At 56.5% G+C, this 23,076-nt stretch overlaps 1 protein-coding gene across 1 annotated transcript in view; it reads left to right on the top strand.

The window, feature by feature from the left end:
- FARS2 (phenylalanyl-tRNA synthetase 2, mitochondrial) overlaps window positions 1-21,197 on the top strand; it is a 301,221-nt gene extending 280,024 nt beyond the window's left edge. The window contains exon 7 of the mRNA XM_065912933.1: window positions 20,922-21,197. Within this exon, the coding sequence (XP_065769005.1) occupies window positions 20,922-21,060 (139 nt within the window). The 3' untranslated portion in view covers window positions 21,061-21,197. The remainder of the gene's footprint in view (window positions 1-20,921) is intronic.
- The last annotated feature ends 1,879 nt before the right edge of the window (window positions 21,198-23,076 follow it).

Raw genomic sequence — 23,076 nt, 5'->3', positions numbered from 1 at the left:
CTGTCAGCAGGTGAGACGCACAGGCTTTGGGGGCTCAAGTGGCTTCGCCAGGGCACGTGGCCACGAAGAGGCAGAACTCGGATGCACTCCCAGTCCTGTCCGAGCCCTCAGCCTGCTCCTTCCCCGGGGTCCCCATCCTCTCCCACTCCCGGCAGGCTTTCTGTCGAGAAGACGCTCCCTCCTCCAGGGGCGGGAGGAGCCTCTCCATCCCCTCGCTGTGCTCAACGTGTGTGACTCCCCCAGAGGCGGCCCCAGGAACGCCAGGCAGGTGCTGTGATTTCTGCTCTCGGCGGGCAGCACAGGAAAACGCGTTACCTTTTTCTTGCTAAATGCACCCCACGTGCAGATAAGTGCAGACAACACAGAGTAATGACTAATCATAAAGAAACCATCCCAGTTAAGATCTGTTTGGGTTTGGTCATTAAGCATTGGTGGTGGTGATGGTGTCGTCGTTAAGTCATGTCTGACCCTTAGCAGCCCCATGGACTGCAGCGTGCCAGGCTCCTCTGTCCTTCACTCTCTCCCAGAGTGGGCCCAGGTTCATGCCCATTGTGTCGGTGGTGCTCTCCAACCATCTCATCCTCTGCCGCCCCCCTCTCCTGCCTTCAAGCGGTGGTGACGGAGAACTGTCCTGGTGACATTGGTCATTCTCCCCAACCCCGTCACTCCGTTACCTTCATCTGCAGCGTCTGGCAGTCTTCAGGAAAAGCAGTGGTGTTTATGTCATGATCTGTAACGTTTATGCCACAGTTAACACCCACAAATAGACCCACAAGATGGTATCCTTAGAACAGAGCCGTTAAAAAAAATAATAAAACAAAGTTCTGAATCAAGACTACAGTGATGATGAAGTTATTATTAGCCCTGTTCTACTTTCTAGCTCATGTGATGCCAAATTCTTAGGGGAAAAAATGGCCTCCCCAACGATTTCCTGGAAATCCGAAGTTAGGAGTGGGTCCAGGGCTCTCGGGGCTGTGAGATGACTGCCCCCCACCCGCAGCCTCGCCCCGCACCCTTTTCCCTTCCATTGGGAAGGGACGAGACTTTCCTTTGAGAGCCAGACGCGCCCACGTCTGCGGTAGGAGATCTTATGTAGACATGCTTCACTGCGTGTGCCTGTGGTTTAATGGTCTCTTTTACTTTTCAGCAGACATCCCGCCTAGATAAATACCAGTTTCTATTTGTGTGTATCTCTTGTAATTGATTCTTTATTAGCTTTTCTCAAAGACGGTGGAATAAAAAGACCTGTTTGAAGAAAGCGCAGAATGTCCATTGCTGCCATAAGAGAAGAAATAAATCAAGGGGTCTTTTGTACCAAAGGGAGCCCTCTGTGACCCTGTGTGGTGGAGTCAGGGGGAACCCTGGGAGCCGCTCACCCTTGAAAGGAGCCCCGAAGCCTGTGATGTGGCCCAGGCTCCAGCTGGCCTGCCCTGCAATTAGGCGCGGATCCGTCAGGCTGTGTGTCTCCGGTTCAGACTTTAACCCTTACTTAATCTTCAGTTTAAAAAGACCAAAAAAAAAGAAAAATGTATTTCAGCTCTGATGATTCCTTTCATAATTTTAATTACTAAGTAATCTGTAATATTTGCTATTTAAACTCCCACGCAGCCAGCGGGTGGTTGTCTGTTTCACTGCGGAGGGCAGCCCAGAGCCGAGCAGGCGTTCTTCTAGAAGTCAGGCCCACCCTTGCAAACAGACAATGGCACCGATGAGGAAACACACACACACGCATGGACACGCATGCACATGCACGCACACGTATGCACGCACGTGCACACACGCAGTCGTCGTCCAGCAGTGCCCAATTTCTGTGTTTGACCCCGCGGGTCCTTTACCTGCTGGCCTTCCAGGCGCACTTGGTGCAGTTCCAGACGGTGGTTTTCTGGGTCCTGGTTGTGAACTCCGGCCACTCAGAGTCCCCAACCAAGGAGGGTGGGTGGCCCAGAGCTCTTAGTTTTTTCAAACCAAAGTTCTTTGCAGACAGCACCGACGCAGGCCCGGGTCTGCGGGGAAGTGGTCCAGCCTCAAGGCAGCAGCCTGACTTGGCTGGTGAGGCTGGGGCATGGTCAGGAGGCTGCAAGCCTCTGTTCCACCGCTCCCGCCCCCCAAGGGAGTCTGCTTTCTGCCATTCGGCAGGTGTCTGCTGAGCCGCTGCTATGGACCAAGCATCATACCAGTACCTGGGGCTCAGCAAGGAATCCTGCCTTCTGGGGGCGTTACGGGGGGTGATGCACAGACAAGTGATGGATGTCACAACCCACCAGCACAGGGACGCCAGGGAGAGCTTCTCAAGGGAGGAGCTTCCAAGCAGAAACCTGAGGAATGAGTAGGAATTTGTGAGTGCGGCACACAGAGGGAAGGTCTCCAGAGTTCGAAGGCAGGGGAACAGCCATCACCGTGCTGGGCTTAGCGTTAGTTGTGAGGAAGGATGGAAGAGAAAGGCAAGGATGCTGTGAGCGCTGGTGAAGCTGTGGGCTTGCCGACGGGCACCTTGAGTGGCTTGTTGGTGACATCCTCTTCCTGCCTGGAAGGAAAACAAGATCATTTAAGAGGTGACTGTTGCTAGCAATGGGCTTTCCACGTGGCGCTAGAAGTAAAGAACCCAGCTGCCAATGCAAGAGATGTTAAAGGATGCAAGTTCCATCCCTGGGTTGGGAAGATCCCCTGGAGGAGAGCCTGGCAATCCACCACAGTGTTCTTGCCTGAAGAATCCCATGGACAGAGGAGCCTGGTGGTCTACAGGACATGGGGTCGCAAAGAGTCAGATATCACACACACACACACACACACACACACACACTCCTGTTTGGGAAGAGGTGGTTTCGTGAAGGGTCAGGCTCGCCTGATTCCTCCGCTCTGCTGTGCAGAGGTCCCAGGAGGGGCTGGGCTGCGACTCACATGGAACACTTCTGCTTCTCCCCACCCTCCTCCTCCAAGAGGACATGGCAGCCAGCACATCAGGCTCCAGCTACCCTATCCCCATCGAAATCTCTGCGCACTAAAGCTAAGTCCCGGGGCGTATTTAATTAAAAGAAAAACGGCAAAATAAGGTTGTGATGGGTGATTTATAATTGTGGCCTGTTAGATTTTAATTACTCCTCGTAAATTGTGAAAGCTCCTCCCAGGCGCCGCTCTGCAAACCCCGGCTCTTTTTCATCACGAAGGAGATGTTCTCAGCCGCTGACAGGCCGGCCCTCCTGTCTCCATAGAGAGACTTGATCTCGCCCGACAGTGACTCAGCAACTTGCCGAATCCAATTAGCAGCTTTGCAGCTCCTTCCTCCGAGCGGCTGTAGTCAAGTCTGGCTGCAGACGCCTCCCCAGCCGCATCACCCAGCCCAGGGTCTGCCCGCTTGTCACAAGCGATTACCGCGGCCAGAGTGCGTGCACCGGCGCAGCACGCTGGGGGTCCTGGTGGGTGAGAAGCCTGCTTCACCCGGGGTCCCTGCTTTTCTCTGTCCCGCGCCAGCGATTGACATGGAATGCCCTGGGACACTCATGGTTAGAGCAGCCAGAGGTTCCGGGCAGGAACTGAGGCCCAGAGACAAGAAGGTGCTTGCTTGGGGTTACCTGGGTACTTAGGGAAGGGCTACACCTCGGGGACCCGGATCTCCTGGCACCCCCCACGGGCCCACACCTAGAGGTGCCCCCCATGGTCCCTGTAGACTCTGCCCCAGCTGGCAGGGCAGTGAGGTGGGGAGTCATACAGCCCCTCGGGCTCCCAGACCCTGGGCTCTCAGGGTCTCCTTGGTGAGACCCTCAGCACCCGAAACCCCTTCTGTCTTGATCTGGGGACAGGAGGCTGGCCGGAGAGAAAGAGAGAAAGAAAACGCAGGTATGAAAACGTTAATAATCGGCCACTCCCACAAACATTGGAAAAAGCAGGTGGCCAGAGGGGCTCTGCTTTGGGGGGGCCCTCTGTTGAGGGGTAAGACGGGGGCCCCCTCTGGCACCGTGCTCAGAGGCTCAGGATTACAGTGATCCTCTGTCCCAGCTCAGAGCGCTGCCCGCCTCTGTCCACGGATGCGAGCTCCCTCTGTAGCTCTTCTGATGGACACTTGCCCATGTTTCGTGAGTTGCTATTTTTGTCCTGGGTCCACACCTGCAGGCTGAGTGCATGAGCATATTTTAGTGAACTGTGGAAAGATCGGCCACAGCAATCGGCCGCCCGTAACCTGGGCGCCGCCTCCCCGTGTTAAGGTGCGTGTGAATTTCATGGCTGGGTCCCGTCTGCTGAAGAGGGCGCCGCAGACCTGGCAGCTCTCTGCTGTGTTTTGATTTTTCCTGTGCCCCGAGGTAACTGCAGAGAGTGGTTGTTAAAACACAGAACCAACTGGGATATGTCTTCCAAGTAGAGCACAGTCACCACACTGCTTCAGAGACCCACCAGCCTCTTCCCTACTGTTTGGATACGAGCAGGCGGCCCAGACCGAACCTGCGCCCCGGAGGTGCTGACGGAGAGGCTGCTCAGATGTCGGCCGGTGAGGGGGGGGCGCTCACAGGCCGGGGGTCCTCACAGGCCAGGACGGTGTGAGGGTGAATGGACGCGGCTGAGCGCCTGGCGCCCACTACATCACAACTAATATCAATCCCCTTGCTTGTTTTTTTTTCTTTTTAAGTAAATCGGGGGACACATAAATTTTTATTAACCTAAATGTATGTCCTGCTCATTAAACAAATTAATTACCAAGGCTTATGATGCTAACACTAGCTATAGTAAATGCTATCTTTTATTGAGTATTCATTTTGTACCAGGCATTACGTTGTGATCTTATCTCATAAGTCTATTTGTGTTGGGTTCTCAGTTGCCCAGTCGTGTCCAATTCTTTGTGCCCCTGTGGACTGCAGCCCACCAGGTTCCTGTCTCCATGGGATTCTCCAAGCAGGAATACTGGAGTGGGTGGCCATTTCCTCCTCTAAGGGGTCTTCCCAGCCCAAGGATGGAACCTGCGTCTCTGGCATCTCCTATACTGGCAGACATGTTTGGGTTTTTTTAACCACTGAGCCTCCTAGGAAGCCCATGTTCTATTAGCCCCACTTGATGTCGAGCACTGGGCTCAGAGAGAGTCAGGAACTTGCCAGAACGAGAGCAGGTCTCTAGTCCCTCTGCTGGCCTGACACCGCGTGTTTCGCGAGTGGTAAGGTTCTGTGGGAAGCCCAGGGCTGAGGGTAACAACCGAAACAGGGAGTCAGCTTTCCTGAGCCATTCACTCCAACTGAGGGCCTCTGGAACAGCATCCAAGACGGAGACCACCCCGGGAAAGTGGGACCTCCAAGACCAGCCCCTGTTATTTAGCAGTTCTGCTGGAGAGCGGACCTGGTCTTCACGCGTCTGTGATCTAAGCCGTCCTGTGATTGCTGCTGGCTCTTGCGTCGCTTCTTTTTTAGTTTGGTTTCCTTCATGAACGATACCATTCATAGGACCTTCCTTGCAGGTGTTGAGTGGTAAGCATTCTCGTTTTGTCTCACTTTGAAAATGTTTTTATTTTGCCATTATTCCAGAATAAGAGCCTAGCTGGGTGTGACTGTATAGGTCCACATTTTGTTGACATTTTTCCCTCACCTGCTGACTTCTTTGGAGCCGCTGAGAGGTCGCCCGTGTCTTTGCACTTTTTGGATTGTTTCTTTGTAAGTTTTCTGCTTTCCCTCTCTAGTTGCTCTGCGGGTCTTCTCTTGGTTTTAATTGTTCTGCAGTTGCATTACCGTGTGCTTAGGGCGGGCTTTTTTTTTTTAAATCCTTTTCAGAACTTACTGTGCTTCCTGAGTCTGAGGACTTCATTATTTCTGGAAATTCCCCAGCCATTGTCTCCTCAGATATTGCCTCTCCTTGTCCTCTGTCCTTCTTCTGGGACTCATATTCACCTGATTTTTCTTCCATTCTCCAGTATTTTCATTTCTGTGCTTCCTTCCCTGTTGTGCTCCACTTAGCCGCTCAGTCGTGTCCAGCTCTTTGCGACCCCGTGCACTCCAGCCCACCAGGCTCCTCTGTCCATGGGACTGTCCAGGCAAGAATCCTGGAGTGGGTGGCCATTTCCTCCTCCAGGGGATCTTCCCAACCCAGGGATCGAACCCAGGTCTCCTGATTGCAGGCAGATTCTTTACCGTCTGAGCCACAGGGAAGCCTCTGTACTTCCCTACGGCTTTCTAAACAGCTGCACACATCTGTCTTCCTGTTTTTTTAATTCTTCATTCAGTTGTATCTAGTCTATTGTTCAGCCCTGCCACTCATTTTAAAATTATAACTATACTTTTATTTCTGTACATTTTCTATTAACATGTTGGTCTTCTTCAAATCTGCTATTGTTTATAATGTTCTTTCATATCTTGTATGTCTTTAAGTATTTTTACATGTTTAAACTAACTTTTAATCACTAGAAGCACTTTTTGGATTGTTCCTGTGTTCAGAATTCTCGGGATGCTGATTCTTCTGTAGTTTTACCTGGTGACTGGCATGTTCTGGGCTGTCTCCCCACACGCTCTGTGTTGCCTGGCTGAGATTATGTTCACCGCGGCCTTTCCTGAAGTGATCCCACGTGGCCACCGTTTTCTCCAGGGCTGTTCTGCATTGTCTTCTGCCAAGTAGTCTAGGGATCCTACGGGTAGCATCATTCCAGGACCAGTTGTGTTCTGATGTCTCAGCGTGAAGACCTGCAGCATTTCCTAGTCTAGTGTCATGTCAGGGATATAGCGCTTTAGAGTTCCAGCTTTGTGTGGGAATTTCAAGTCCAATTTCTTACTTCATGTTGGGCCGAAGCCTTCATCTCCTGTTCTCAGTTAGACATTAAAGTCTGAACTCTAGTTTACAGTAGCTGATTCTGCTCCCTCCTCTGGGCAGCACAAGCTCTAGACACATATTATTGCAGGGTTTTTTTTTTCTTTATTTCTTTTTTGTACCTGGAGAGTTCCCCTTGCTTTCATAATCTCAATGTTCTTAAGTGTTATTTGCAAACTAGGAGTATGTTGCAGTAGGATCTTTAGTTTATCATATTTCACCATCATTCCGGACTCTTCTTGGCTCAGCACTATCTCATTCTGAGCTAATTGTCATACATGGAACAGACTGTGGAAGAGAAAGGGACAGAGTTAACTCTCTGCTCACCTGTTCTAGCAAATCTGTCCAAACCCAACACTGCGCCCGGCTCAGCGCCCAGCACTCAGTCCTTTGCCCAGTAAGAGACGCAGCAGGAAGGAAGGGAGCCGGGAGGTTCTGGACCACACGGTGCTTCCATCAAGGCGTGGCGCCGTCAGGTTGGACCTCAAGCCCACGATGGAGGTGTCTGGTCGACCCTTTGCCTTTGAAATTGACTCCTGGGCAGTCTTGCTGAGTCCCACCTAAGCATTTATAAGGAGCAGAATTCAGCCTAGAAAATGGAGTATGTTTTTCTTCTGTACCCCAGAAATGTAAGCTCAATGTCTTCTTTTTCTTTTTTTTTTTTTGAAGTCAGAAAATATCAAGAAAAGAACATGGTTTTGTTTTTTTCTTCCCCTTGAGTTTGAAAATGGACAGCCACAACTCAATTATATTTTGATACGGTTTATTGACTCTGACTTTTACTTTATTAGTACTTTCTTCCAAGTTGCTGACCATGCTCTGTTCACATGACTTCCATTTTTCCTAACCGAGGGACTAGTTAGGAGCAAGCAGCATTATTTTGGTTCTTTTGAGAGCTGGAGAGGTCAATAGATTTATGTATGAAACGGAGACGGCCAGACCACCAAAAAACTGCTGCACTTGAGCGGACCCACTTCCATGGCCCCAGACAAAATTGCTTTTTCTTGGGAGTACGTTTTAGAGCTATTCTCTGAAGTTTCATCAAGGGAATAGGCTTATGAAACCCACGACTGCCTTGATATAGCAACGTAGTTGAGACACTGGCCACTAAGTCAGGTGGCAGGCTGGGACTAAAAGCATAGCTTTGGAGACAGCTGGAATCCCACTGCTGTTACCTGCTACCTGTGTGATCTGGGAAGACACTTGGAACCTCTCTGAGCTATAGTTTTCTCACCTGCAAAATAGGGGGGGAATCCCCATTATGATGGGACTGTGTTGAGAATTAAAGGCGAGCTTGCAGCCAGGCATGCTGAGTCACCCAGAGACCATCGTCACTGCTTCCTGGAAGCTGCGTGTATGGAGCCCACCTCGGCTTTCCTCTGGGGTGGATTTCCTTCTCCGAACACCCACGATCTCTTCTCCCCTCAGACAGTGAGGACCTGGGGACTGATCAGGCTTCTTCCACCATGGCTGAGAGTTCTAAACCGGATTTACATCTTCATTCATTCAGCTCACCACCTGCGCACCTGTGTTCCGTGTTTTCCAGGTCTGACTTTGCCTTCATCAACCTTACGTTTTCCCTCATTCTGACTTTTTTTTTTAATCCATATTTGCTATGCAGGCAAAGATAGAATGAAATATTCAAGGGCCTAGCACTTTATGCTTAATAGACCCTTCTTCCCTTAAAATGTTTTTCTTTCTTCTTTTGCCCTTTCTTTCTTCATGCTTCCTACACTTTCTCCGCTGTATGATATTTACTAACAAATCAGTTCTTTCCTTTTTGTGACAAAGTCCTAGTCACGTTTCAGAAGGCATCCTGTAATTCATCTGTTAGTGGGATATCCCTTTTGAAAAGCAGCGAGTGATGACTGCAGTGGACATCAACAGCCCGGCAGAGTGCGTCTGGGAGGGAAGATGAGCCGAGTTTAATGCAGGGGAAGGGAGTGGGCTTCCAGCTCGGCCCCCACCCGCTCGCGCCGTCTCTGCAGGCCTGGCCCTGCTCTGCAGGCAGAGGCAGCAGTGTCCACCTCTCAGGACTGCCCCGTGGTCACAGCCAGTGATGTGTGGGCGTGAGGTTCTAGAAGCTGCATAGCTTTATAATTGCCAACTTTCCTTATCACTGCTACTGTTACTACTGACAGAGTGCCTTCGGTTTTTTAAAAAGTATGTGATGCCAAGGCCCAGAGCTTTTGTCATCCTTGTCAACATTTGGAATTTAAAATTTGTTTCCATACCTAAGTCATACAAGCTTCTAGGACAAGTCTGTGTCAATGTGTTTCCTGCTATCAGCTTCTCAGGGGAGTAGACGTCTGGGGTGGTCATTTCGAGTACCCAACGGAATACACGCCACGTGGTGGGTGTTCATTTCATTTGTTGAATGAGTGAGAGAGTGAATGAATGGCGCGGAGAGACAGACAAATGTCTACCCTTCCAGGCAGAGGTGTCAAACATTACAGGCACTTCCCCCAAGGCCCTTTGTCACTCTGACCACCACTGGCCCTGGGGTCCCCACCAAGACCACCAGACTGCTTTGCTGCTGATGGTGAGCTGAGGGGCCAGCAGGGCTGCCTTTGGGGAGAAGGACTGGGGTGAACGCAGGACCAGCAAGGAGAGCCAGGGAGGCCTGGCCAGCTCGCCGTGGGGCGAGGTCCCGCTCAGCCTGTGCTGTGGGTTCCTGGGTGGGCTGCCCCGGAAGTGATCATCGCACGGGTCTGCAGCGAGCACTCCTCCCTGGACCACAAAGTCTCCATGGTCCCTGATGCTGGATCCCGTCACTCCTCCCTGAACCTCAAAGCTTCTGCCGTCCCTGATGCTGGATCCCGTGATCCCATGAAGCATGCTGCCTGGATGATGAGTGTTTAATCAGCTCTTCCTGCCATATTGCAGCCTAGAGTCTATGTCCAGAGGAAGCCTGTCCTCCCAGCAAGGCCTGTTTGATCGCTCTTGCCCTCAGCCTCTCACTGTTTGTCAAGGGATGTGTGACTATTAGACCCAGGGGGTCTCTTCTCAAAAGCATTTGCAAAATAACCGTAAATCATGGACACATGTATAAATTTCTCTTTACCAACGTGTGCTTCCTTTGTAATTAACTAGTCACCGAGTCTTTTAACATAATTGGCCCATTTCCTCCAGGACCCATTAAAGAAATGAAAGCTGTGGGACGTGCACACTCGCGGGGAGCTCCACCACACACTCCTTGGTTGGGTGGCTCTTAATTCAGACGGCTCACATGGTATTTATATAGTGTTAAACCTCGGGAACCCTCCATTGTTGAGGGCTGTAAAAGCTGGTTTAACAACCTCTAGATGCAGTGAAACTGCCAGGAGAAAGGGCCCACCCACCTTCCACGGGCCTCCTTAGGCACCCAGTCCTGAACTCTGGTTTCAGTTGACTGCTGAATACTTTCAGTTGAGGCTTCTTTGTTGTTGATTAGTTGCCAAGTTGTGTGTGACTCTTTGCGACCCCATGGACTGTAGTCTGCCAGGCTCCTCTGTCCTTGGGATTCTCAAGGCAAGAATACCAGAGTGGGTTGCCATTTCCTTCTCCAGAAGATCTTCCCAACCCAGGGATCGAGCCCACGTCTCCTGCATTGCAGGCAGATTCTTTCCCACCTGAGCCACTAGGGAGCCCCGAGGCCTCTTAGCCAGAGTTTTAACGCCATCTCTCCGCAGATCAGGCAGCCCTGGACGGCTCCCGCTGGGGCCCCTTGCACCTGGAGCATACGCTCAACATCCTTTGTTGAAACAAAAGAGGAGACATAATGACACCCCCCCAGTGACACACGTGTCGTTCAGCACCTAGGACAGGGCCCTTGCCCTTCACCTGCCAGATGCTGCTCACGGTTAAGATCTAGGTGTGAGTTCATCTCCCCGCCCATCTCTTCTCACCCCGAAGTCACCTACAGCCTGTGTCATGCATCTAACACTCAGCGCTGACAGCCTTGTCCTGGGGTGACCACGCCGTGCGTCCGCGTCTCAGCCCCCACACAGGTGGTAACCTAGCCTCATCCTCCTCTGTCTTGCCTTGGGGGGCTTCTTCCCCTCACCTGCCGCTGCGTCATGCACAGAACGGCCACTGCGTGAGTATGTATGTATTGATGGAGCAGCGCTATCCCCATTCTGTATCTCCTGCAGTTTCTGCCCCAACGCAGAATACATCATTGCAGCTCAGCTGACTTTGATTTGAAAATGTAACATGTCACCTACCAAAAATCTTGTCTTTTGTGACCCGACTCATCCGGTGGAGTGCCGGCTCGTTCGGGAAGCCACCACGTTCCAGCCTGGAGTTAAAGTTAGCTGTGTCGACTTGGGCTGGGCAGACGCAGCCAGGGAGGAAAAGAAAACCTCTTCCAGATTTTCCCCACAAAGGAGGAACACAGAGCTTTGGAAGTCTCTGCCGCATGAGACGTTACTTCAAGTTTGTTAGAAATGTAGGAGGACGGCTTGGAAGACAATGGAAATGTCGCAAAGAATTTTTCAAATATGGAAAACCCTATGATAGCACGGTGCGCTTCAAAACCACTCGTGTGGAAGGCCGGGCAGCATGGTTGCTAAGTTAGTGACGCCAAGAAGCTGAGCCGTCTGGGCAGGTGGAAGCCAAGCACACCGTTCTCCTAGGACGGTCCTGCCCTGCTGAGCAGGGGCCTGGTGGGGTTTCTCACCCTTGTTTTCGATTTCTGTTTTTAGTGTAAATTTGAGTTCCCGATTTCCATTTCTGGCAATAGCCAACTCATGGTTTGGGCCAGCGCTCCTCCAAAAGGAAATGTTTATGGTGCTGTAATCCACAGAACGTGAAATTTGCCCCGATCACCATTCTTCAGCGTGCACTTCAGTGGCATTGATACCGCCACACTCCTGTGCGGCCTTCATCACGGTCCACCTCCTGAACATCCTTGTCTTCCCGCATCACCACCGTCCACCTCCTGAACCTCCTCATCTTCCCCCATCACCATCGTCCACCTCCTGAATGTCCTCATCTTCCCCCATCACCATCGTCCACCTCCTGAATGACCTCACCTTCGCCCATCACCACGGTCCACCTCCTGAATGTCCTCGTCTTCCCCCATCACCACCGTCCACCTCCTGAACCTCCTCATCTTCCCCCATCACCATCGTCCACCTCCTGAATGTCCTCATCTTCCCCCATCACCATCGTCCACCTCCTGAATGTCCTCACCTTTGCCCATCACCACGGTCCACCTCCTGAATGTCCTCATCTTCCCCCATCACCATCGCCCACCTCCTGAATGTCCTCATCTTCCCCCATCACCATCGTCCACCTCCTAAATGACCTCACCTTCGCCCATCACCACGGTCCACCTCCTGAACGTCCTCATCTTCCCCCATCACCATCGTCCACCTCCTGAATGTCCTCATCTTCCCCCATCACCATCGTCCACCTCCTGAATGACCTCACCTTCCCCCATCACCACGGTCCACCTCCTGAACATCCTCATCTTCCCCCATCACCATCGTCCACCTCCTGAATGTCCTCATCTTCCCCCATCACCACCGTCCACCTCCTGAATGTCCTCACCTTCCCCCATCACCACGGTCCACCTCCTGAACATCCTCATCTTCCCCCATCACCATCGTCCACCTCCTGAATGTCCTCATCTTCCCCCATCACCACCGTCCACCTCCTGAATGTCCTCATCTTCCCCCATCACCACCGTGCACCTCCTGAACGTCCTCACCTTCCCCCATCACCACGGCCCACCTCCTGAATGTCCTCACCTTCCCCCATCACCACGGCCCACCTCCTGAGCGTCCTCACCTTCCCCCATCACCACGGTCCACCTCCTGAGCGTCCTCCCCTTCCCCATCACCACCGTGCACCTCCTTTGCTCAGCGGAGCCCGCCCGCTGTGAGCGCCGCCTCTCCGTCCCCTCCCTCAGGCCCTGTGACCACGACTCTCCTCCCTCTCTATGAGTCTGGCTGCTCTCAGGACCTCGTGGGAGCGGAGCTGTGTAGCCTCTGACCTTCTGCGTCTGCCCCATCTCACCGACCAGAACGCCTCCCAGCTCCCCCCTGCACGTGTCTTCTTAGGCTCCGTTTGTACAGGTGAGGGGGCTGAAGCTCGGGTGACTCGTCCGAGGTCTTTGCAGCCTTTCTCTGTGGCCCCAACTGAGGCTGCAGAATCTTTGGGCACACGAGTAATAAGACCAGTTGTCAGCCGTAGCCCAAACTCTGCGGAAAACATAACATGTATTATCGTCATTCGGTCCTTCAAAAACCCCATGAGCCCGTGATCTGCATCTTAGAGTGAGAGCCTGGGTCAGCAACGAGGAACTGGCCTGAGGTCTGAGACCGGGGGAGCGGTAGGGCTGAGCTGAGCTGCCCCTGTCTTCCTCCCCACGAGAGGCTTTTAGGATATTTCCCCAGACTAGTTGTTTTCATCAGAACCTGCAGTGGAGACAGAACTCCGGCCCCCGCCCAGAAGGCCAGGGCAGAGTCTGCTCCTCCCGGCCTAGTGGCGTGAGACAGCCCCCCCCCCCCAAAGATGCAGGGAAGTTTCCAGGATCCATGAAAATAAAGTGGGCGGGGAGTGGGGGGCGCTGACGCCTCCCTGAGGACTTGACAAGTATCTGATGTGAAGCATCTACCTTGCCGGCAAAGCCTGCGTCTCCGAGGACTTCTTCAGCTGCTGGCGTGCAGGGAGCCAGGGAACTGGGGGTGCTGGGGCCCAGGGTGGGGACCGCTCTGGAAGCGAGCCTCTCTCCCAGCTCCCCCCCCCGCCCCACCTCCGTCAGAGCCTGGAGTGGAGTTTCGTTCCCCAGGCAGTGGCTGTCAGAAGAACCATCTGGCTGGTTTCTGGTGAATGATTCCAAGGAACAGAAATCCCTGTGGGAGGAAATTGCTGCTGCAGAGGCCACGAGAGGCAGTGGTGTCCACATGTGAACACGGAGGTGCTCTCAGAGTGGCCCCCGGGAGTGGCAGGCCAGACCGTCTGAGCCTGAGATGTGAGCGACACGCAGAGCGTGTGATGCAGGGAGGGGCGGCAGACAGCGGTGGACGGGGGCCCAGGACGGCCCGGGGGGTCAGCTCCGACCCAAGGCCCACCTCCTGCAGGACGTCTCCCTTGGCCGGCCCACCCGGCTCTCACCTGCCCCCACAATGCCAGCCGCTGCCCCTGGCTTCCACCACCAGTGCCCCCAGCTGGCTGCACCCCAGCTCTGCCCTTCCCTGAAGCCCCGCAGGTGGGCGCCCCCTTCCCCTTTGTCCACGCGGGTTCAGCAGAGGGTTGGCCTGGCTGGCTCGTTCCCCCCGGGACCTCCGCTGTTGCCCACACTGTCACCTGGGACGCGGAGCCAGGGGAGCTGGCCATCGCTCGGTCCAGACTGCCCCCGGGAAGTCGCACGGCCGGGACTGGGGCCCGGGCGCTTTCTCGCATTAAACCCGCGAAACCTCTGTCCTCGGAAAGCCCAGAGCAGTTCATTAAGAGCCAGGCACACAGTCCCTGGACCCGAGGTCTTGTGACCAGGATTTCATTTCTCCTCTCCCCTTTGGCTTTTTTAATATAGCGAAGGTCGGGGAGGGGGAGGGCGTCGTGGGTTGCTTCATGTGCAGAGCACTTGTTTAAATCGTGTCCAGTTTTGAGCAGTAATTCTTGTCTCTCCCTGACTCCCAGCCCACGCCTCTCCAGCTTTCCAAGCTGGGCCCCCGGGGCGTTCATGCCCCATCCCCTCCCCGTAAGCCCTTCTCTCCCCATCAGTAGCACAAGCCGGGGGTGGGGCAGACCGCCCAGGGCCATCGGGGTCTCATCCGCGTTTGCGGGTCCCACAGTATCAGCACCAGCCCAGGGGGCACATGTCACCATCACTCCGAAGACTGGGAGCCGCGTCACACGGACCGCAGGGGGTGGGGGAGGGAGTGGAGGCAGGGCTCCAGCTGCAGGTCCAGCTTCTTCTCTCCGCCTCAGGCCCCGTCCCCTCCCTGATCCCCTTCCCACCGCACTGTTCCCTCTCCTGAGCCTCCCGGTGGGGCCAGGGGGTCTGCGGTGTGGCTGTCAGGCTGGGCTTCGGCGTCACTCAAGCCAGGAGTGAGTCTGGGGTCGCACTGCCTCTTACCCCGAGAACCGCACCTGCCCCGGGCCAGCTCGTTGCCTCTGGGAGCAGCCCTGCAGGGGGAGGTGTCCATGCGCCCTGTGTGTGCGCTGACCCATTCTGGGCGGCGTCCAGAGAACTGAAGGAGCTGCCCTCCTCACTGACGGACAAGCAGACACTTCATCTGTCATCTGCATCCCAGGACGGACTTGGCCTCGAGTCTGGAGCCTGTATGGGCGGCTGGGTCACCCCCGTGGTGGGTGGTGGAGGTCTGCCCACCGTCCTTCCCGTCCAGGGAAGCCTGGTGACCCTGTTCCTCAGAGTCCGCCTCCAGCACAGTTACCTGGAGAGCAGCCGTGAGCTTCACGGTACCTTCTCTCCACTGACGTATAGTTGATTTACAACATGACACTAGTTTCGGGTGTACCTCACAGCAATCCAGGGTTTCTTGTAGATCGTACTCCATACAAAGTGATTATAAAATATTGTCTGTATTCCCTGTACTGTGTGTTCCAGCCTCGCCACTTATTTATTTTATGTCCATCAGTCTGCTCCTTTTCATCCCCCATCCCTGTTTTGCCCTCCCCCACCTCCTCCCCTCTGGTAGTGACTAGTTTGTTCTCTGAGAGCCTCTGTTCTCTGGGGTGCACACCCAGGAGTGGTGTACACAGGGTAGCTTTGTGTACCCGGGTCACGTGGTAGCTCTGGGTACCGGGTCACGTGGCAGCTCTGTGTACCCGGGTCACGTGGCAGCTCTGTGTACCCGGGTCACGTGGCAGCTCTGTGTACCCGGCCCACAGAGCTCTGTGTACCCAGGTCACGTGGCAGCTCTGTGTACCCGGCCCACAGAGCTCTGTGTACCCGGGTCACGTGGCAGCTCCGTGTACCCGGGTCACGTGGTCGCTCCGTGTACCCGGGTCACGTGGCAGCTCTGGGTACCCGGGTCACGTGGCAGCTCTGTGTACCCGGGTCACATGGTCGTTCTGTGTACCCTGCCCATGTGGCAGCTCTGTGTACCCAGCTCACGTGGCAGCTCTGTGTACCCGGGTCACGTGCTAACTCTGGGTACCCAGGTCACGTGGCACCTCTGGGTACCCGGGTCACGTGGTAGGTCTGGGTACCCAGCCCACAGAGCTCTGTGTACCTGGGTCACGTGGCAGCTCTGTGTACCCGGCTCACGTGGCAGCTCTGGGTACCCGGGTCATGTGGCAGCTCTGTGTACCCGGGTCATGTGGCAGCTCTGGGTACCCGGCTCACGTGGCAGCTCTGGGTACCCGGGTCACGTGGCAGCTCTGTGTACCCGGGTCACGTGGCAGCTCTGGGTACCCGGGTCATGTGGCAGCTCTGTGTACCCGGGTCACATGGTAGCTCTGGGTACCCGGGTCACGTGGTAACTCTGTGTACCCGGGTCACGTGGCAGCTCTGGGTACCCGGATCACGTGGCAGCTCTGGGTACCCGGGTCATGTGGCAGCTCTGTTTACCCGGGTCATGTGGTAGCTCTGGGTACCCGGGTCACGTGGTAACTCTGTGTACCCGGGTCACGTGGTAGCTCTGGGTACCCGGGTCACGTGGCAGCTCTGTGTACCCAGGTCACATGGTAGCTCTGGGTACCCGGGTCATGTGGCAGCTCTGTGTACCTGGACCACGTGGCAGTTCTGTGTACCCGGGTCACATGGTCGCTCTGTGTACCTGGCCCATGTGGCAGCTCTGTGTACCCAGGTCACATGGTCGCTCTGGGTACCCGGGTCACGTGGCAGCTCTGTGTACCCGGGTCACGTGGTAGCTCTGGGTACCCGGGTCACGTGGTAGCTCTGGGTACCCGGGTCACGTGGCAGCTCTGTGTACCCGGGTCACGTGGTAGCTCTGGGTACCCGGGTCACGTGGCAGCTCTGGGTACCCGGGTCACGTGGCAACTCTGTGTACCCGGGTCACGTGGCAGCTCTGTGTACCCGGGTCACGTGGTAGCTCTGTGTACCCGGCTCACGTGGCAGTTCTGTGTACCCGGGTCACTTGGCAGCTCTGTGTACCCGGGTCACGTGGCAGCTCTGTGTACCCGGGTCACGTGGCAGCTCTGTGTACCCGGGTCACGTGGCAGCTCTGGGTACCCGGGTCACGTGGCAGCTCTGTGTACCCGGACCACGTGGCAGTTCTGTGTACCCGGGTCACATGGTCGCTCTGTGTACCTGGCCCATGTGGCAGCTCTGTGTACCCAGGTCACGTGGTAGCTCTGGGTACCCGGGTCATGTGGTAGCTCTGGGTACCCAGCTCACGTGGCAGCTCTGTGTACCCCGCCCACGTGGTCGCTCTGGGTACCCGGGTCACGTGGCAGCTCTGGGTACCCGGCCCACAAGGTAGCTCTATTTAACTTGCTGAGGAGACGCTGCCCTGCTGCACATCCTTGCCTGGCCTCGCGTCCACCCCTGACTCGCCATGTGGATGTGGCCCCTACTTGTGCCCTCTCTGCCTCCTCGACTGTGTGTCGGGACAGTGCTGCGGTCTCCCGGGTGGGGCCGTGGGGGCCGTGATGCTGACATGGGTGTAGAGGGCTGAGAGCAGCGCCTGGTGCGTGAGAGGCGCTGCGTCCGTGTCTGCTGCTTGCTTCTGTGATGGGGGAGCCGTGGCGGATGAAAGACTGTGGAGCTTTCGAGCTAAAAGAGGCCACAGTAAGAGGATGTAGAAGAATCAGGGAGGCCCTCTCCAGACCTTTGGGACTGGCCCTTCCAGGTGTCCCTCCCGTCTGGGGACTCCATCGTCTCGCCAGCTCCACACTGAGCCGTGCAGACCCTTCAGCTCCGTGGTCTTCGTGGCTGGACCACTCCTCAGGGGTAGGAGATTCGGTCCTGCACTCAGACCAGGGCCCAGGTTTCCCAGCTAGTAAAAGGAGGACCAGGTATGTCCACCGTCTGAAAGCTCCAAATACAAGTTTCTAGGAAACAGTGTCTCGCCAGTGACGCTAGGAAAAGGCAAACCTGGTTGCTTTTCAGTCGAATCAACTGAATTATCGCCAACTATTCTGCCAAATACTGTCTCTCTCTATTTTTCAAATTAATCCATATGTTCATGATTCATTACACCCAGCTCATCACAGTGTTTTATAAAAGCTGTTTGAATGCCAAGATTCCTTAGAGGGGTCTTCTCAGAAGCACTCAGGAGCAAGGAGATAAAACTTTTCCCACTGTCTTTGGTTGGAAATCTCAGCCCGGCGAGTCTACGTTCCAGCTCTTCAGGTGAGAGACAGAGACCTGCGTGAACCCTGGGAAAAACGTAATAACAGTGTCCTGAGGACACTTCCATCTCGCGCTCATGGATCTTGAGAGTTTCCGGGCCCCGGCGCCTTCTGCCTGCATCTCCTCTGTGGTCGGGAAAGGTCGTTGGAGTTTGCACTGTTGCTCCTTCGATGGAGGAGACGCTGGGAGTCCGGACGTGTGTCCTAGCCTGGAATCTAGGCGCCAGCTCGAGGCCTCCAGGCTTGCGGGGCCTGTGTGATCAGGGAGGGAGGGGCGTCAACCTCCCTGCAGGAGACTGTCCTCCGACCACGCCGGGGCCCCGTCTGCTGGCAGCCTGGGCCCAGGTCCCGTCGCCATGCCTATTCTAGTAAACGTTTGCAGCCCGCAGTTCCTCCGCCCCTTTTCTCCTCCTTAACTAACCAACCCTCCGTGTCTCAGAACCCTGGGCCCGGCAGCACCCCTGCCTGCTGAGGTCAGGATAGGGGAAGAGCGCCCTTCTTCTCTGGGGGTAGGGGGGCAGGTCTCCCAGGGGCCACAGGGGGCTGTGCAGCGGGGCCCAGCTGGGCTCCGCTGCAGGGATGCCCCTGCTTGGAGACCCGGGCAGGTCAGGCCTTGCCCCTCCAGCCCCACCACGAGGCCACTGCGAGGGAGCCTCCTGCAGCCGGCACACAGCCTCTGCATCAGGCGCCGTGGCCTGGGGTCCCCAAGGGCTCCACAGAGGCTTTGCTTCCGGGAACCAGGAAGCACAAGGGAGACGAGGCTCCTGTGCGCTGAGAGCTTGGGGCGCCCCGGTGTTGACCCTCCGTCCCCTCTGCCGTCCCCTCGGGATGCTGCCAGCATCACCTCCATCACCATTAGAGGCAGGGGTGGGAGGAGGGAGGAGAAGAACTCGGGCAGGAAGACCCAGCGGGCAGGGCGAGGCTGGCCCGCCCCCACAAGGCCTGAACGCAGACGGCCGCCCCAGGGTCTGGTGATTGTACAGGCACTCGTCCAGCAGCTTTTATGCAGCGCCTGCTGTATGCCAGACGCTGCTCTGGGCGCCAGAAGAGCAGAGTGTGCAGCCCACCAGGAGCGCACGGCGTCGGCACAGGCCCGCCTGCGGCCCGCAGGCCGAGTCTCTCCTTCTGGTAGGACGGCTTTAGTGAGACGTGATTCAGACATCATACACCCATTTAAAGTGTTCAACTTAGCGGTTTTTATAATATTCACCACCATCTCACTCCAGACATTCCATTGCCCTCAACAGATACCCAGACCCCCTTAGCAGTCAGTCCATTGTCCAGCTGACCCCCCAGCCCGGGGCTGTCAGGAATCTGCTTTCTGTCTGTGTGGACCTGCCTGTTCTGGACATTTCATTAGCTGGAATCATATAAGGTGTGACCTTCCGTGCCTGGCGTCTCTCAGTAAAGCCCGGTGTGTTCAGGGTTCGTCTGGCTCGTAGCGCTAGAACGCCCTTTCTCTTCGTGGCTGCATAATACTCCACCCAGAGGTAGAGTGCTTCTCCGCCCACCAGGTGAAGGGCACTTGGGTCGCTTCCAGTTTTTGGCTGGCATGACTGATGCTGCTCTGAACACTCACGTGCAGGTTCGTGTGTGGATGCGCGCTTTCATTTCTCTTGAGCGTATACCCAGGGAGGAATGACTGGGCCGTAGGGTGACGGTGCGTTTCAGCGATTGAAGAACCGTCGATGTGTGACCCTCAGGTTCCTCCAGCTCTTTGCCCAGCAGGCGTATGACTTGACGTCCCCACCAGCCAGAGGGTGTGGCGTGGTCACCCCACCAGAGGCCCTTGGCTCAAGGGTCTGGGCCGAGGGCACGTGGCACATGGTGTCAAGCTGACGTCCCCGGGCCCTGCCCAGGACCACTCGTCGCTCCAGCTTCGTCACCTGCAGCGGGGATGGCAGGGCTGGCTCGGCCGGGGCTGGAGAGGAGGGGTTTGGTGGCTTAGCTTCAGGAGAGAGACGGAGGTGCCCGGGGAGGGGGGAGGCCCCGGCCTGCCAGCTGGTGCCCAGGCCTCCGTGCTGAGGTGTTGGGGTCAGACCAGAGGAGGAGCCAGACGAGGGGACCCAGCGATCGGGGTTCCTGGCACCAGCACCTGCCCCGGAGTCTGTTAAGGGCCGGCCGGCTCTCGCGGGGGCCGCGGGCTCTGTGTCACCCTCGGCAGTCCGGTGTCATCCTCGGCGCTCACTGCTGCTCCCTCGGGTGACACACCTGCCCACACTCACGCCTGCCTGCGCCCACACACTCACACACCTGCCCACGTCCACCACACCTGCCCACACTCACGCCTGCCTGCGCTCACACACTCACACACCTGCCCACACTCATGCCTGCCTGCGCCCACACACTCACATACCTGCCCACACTCACACCTGCCCGTACTCACACCTGCCTGCACCTACATGCCTGCCTGTGCTCACACACTCACGCACCTGCCCACACTCACACACCTGCCCGCACTCACACCTGCCCGCACTCACACCTGCCTGCACCCACGCGCTCACATACCTGCCCGCACTCACACACGTGCCCACACTCACACACCTGCCCGCACTCACGCCTGCCTGCGCCCACACACTCACACACCTGCCCGCACTCACACCTGCCTGCACCCACACACTCACACACCTGCCTGCACTCACACACATGCCCACACTCACACACCTGCCCGCACTCACACCTGCCCGCACTCACACCTGCCTGCACCCACACACTCACACACCTGCCTGCACTCACACACATGCCCACAGTCACACACCTGTCTGCACTCACACCTGCCCACACTCACGCACCTGCCCACACTCACACACCTGCCCGCACTCACACCTGCCTGCACTCACACCTGCCCGCACTCACCTGCCTTTCTCTCCCACCCCCAGGACACACAGGACCAGCCACTGCTACCGCATCACCTACCGCCACATGGAGCGCACGCTGTCGCAGAGAGAGGTTGGGGGCATCCACCAGGCCGTGCAGGAGGCGGCCGTGCGGCAGCTGGGCGTCGAGGGCAGGTTTTGAGGCCCCGCTTCCCGGGGCTCCAGGGTTGCTGAGTGAAGGAGAGAAGGATCCCGTCTGTGGACTGAGGCATCCGTCATCCTGCGATAAACCGGTCGGTTCCAGGACTCTCAGAAAATAAAGGATTGCTTTCGAGAACCTGTGGACAGGACGTTTGTCTTTTATTTGGGAGAAACAGGGGAGGCACAGTAATGGCAGAGCGACCTTCCACTCCTTTTAGAAACGCTTTGCCCGTGGACGCTCGGGGCGCTTAATCGGTCCCTGGATTCCACTAAAGTGTAAACACCAGACATGATTTCTTGCCCGACAGGCTCTTCCAGCCCTGGAATGAGTGAAGCCACACCGAGGGACGGACTGCAGACCCCGGAAGCTTTCCTGCATCGGCTCCCAGCCCATCTCCCTCCTTCTGTTCCGCAAAGGGCAGGAGCGGGGTGTGGAGGAGACGCCAGGCTAGCATCCCCGGCAGACAGGATTGCCTTCCCTTTTCATGGGCGGGGCTTGGAGGCCAGCCTCTGGCCCCAGGGCCTGGGTGGAGTTGCCTCCTCTCCCCTGGGGGGGCGAGGGAGCCTCGGCCGCAGTGCTGGGAGGCCCGTGACCTGGTGAGACCCATCCTGGAAGCCCGGGAGCTTTTGTTTCCTGACCGGTGGCCTCTGCTTCCGAGACGACCATTATGGGGGACTGTGGGGCTTTGACATTTCCGGTTCCATGCCCGGCGCTTCTGTAGTCTGCCTGCCCCATTCCTGACCAGTTTTCTAATCAGATTGCCTCTCCAGCGTGATGCTGAAGGCTGATGGAGGGCCGCACGCGCCGGGATAAATATCTGATGAGCGTGCCCGTTAGCAGCTGGTGGCGAGGCAGGCAGGCGCTCCAGCAGGAGGCACGGTCCCCATGTCATTTTGCCCTGTTATCCAGGGGGCGCCTCCCCTGGACTTCGAAGGGAATCCAGTGCAGGCTGCACCCCAGCCCGGCCGAGCCGCAGGCCAGGGCCCAGGAGTGGACGCGTGCAGTGCCCCGCGGGACTGCTGACCTTTCCTCCGGGGGCCTTGGCTTGCAGACATTCCTGACCCGACCTGGGATCCCTGTGAGCCCCCAAACCAGTTAGGTGTTCATGGAAATGCTCCCCGCGAATCAGCTGAGGGGGTAACGCTCAGAAAACCTGGCGTTGCTCATTGGCCAACCGCCCGAGCTCAGAGATGTTGGGGGCCAGGCACTGCGCGGGGCGGGGAGGGGTGCTGACGTTCGGGGCGGCAGTGGGGCGGTCTTACAGAGGGCTTTCCTGAACGTTTCAACACTCGCTGAGATGTAGCCAGCCCTCTCGTGAGGGGCCTTGACCAGGACCATGCCGGGCAGGGGGAGGCCTCACCTGAGCCTGCTGCCCCCAGATTGAGAACCTGCAGCTAAACGGGGTGCCAGGTCCCTCCTGCTCCCAGGCCTTTGTTCTGTTTCCACGAGGCCTCAGCCCTGGGAGCTTGTGTGACCCCCTCACTCTGCTCTGGGTATCGGCGCTCCTGCCAAAGGTGGGCCCGCCTACCAGGGGCACCTGGGGACGCCCAACTCCAGACTTCATAGGAGTGAGAAAGGAGAATAGTGAGGAAGGAAAAAAGAAGAAAGAAAACGTAACCCCTGAGATGATTGGCACTCCGCAACCTGGGGACAGACGACTCGTTTCGTGCAATGCGGTGACCAGCACCACTGCCATCGCCGCACCCGCTGGGGGGCCCGGCCCTCCTTCACGGAGCAGGGACTGTGGTGCGTCCCCCTGGGAGCTGAGACCACGAGGCCAGGGACAGGCCCAGGGTCCTCCGGGCGGTGGGGAGCAGAGGAGAACTCGAGGCCCCCTCTCTGTAAGACCAAAGTCTTCCCGCCATGCCGTGTCTGCCAGCACCAGTCAGCGGGTGAGAGCACAGTGGCCGCGGCTTGCCCTCTGCAGCCTCAGGCCTCAGACGAGGGGGACGCCCTCCACGGTCTCCGCTGCTCAAGTGCAAGCCAGCACGTGCACGTGTTGTCTATTTGGACGCA

Source organism: Muntiacus reevesi, chromosome 20 (assembly GCF_963930625.1).
Source record: "Muntiacus reevesi chromosome 20, mMunRee1.1, whole genome shotgun sequence".
Lineage (NCBI taxonomy): Eukaryota > Metazoa > Chordata > Mammalia > Artiodactyla > Cervidae > Muntiacus > Muntiacus reevesi.
Note: the sequence above shows the minus strand (reverse complement) of the source record. Positions and strands in the feature narration are given on the sequence as shown.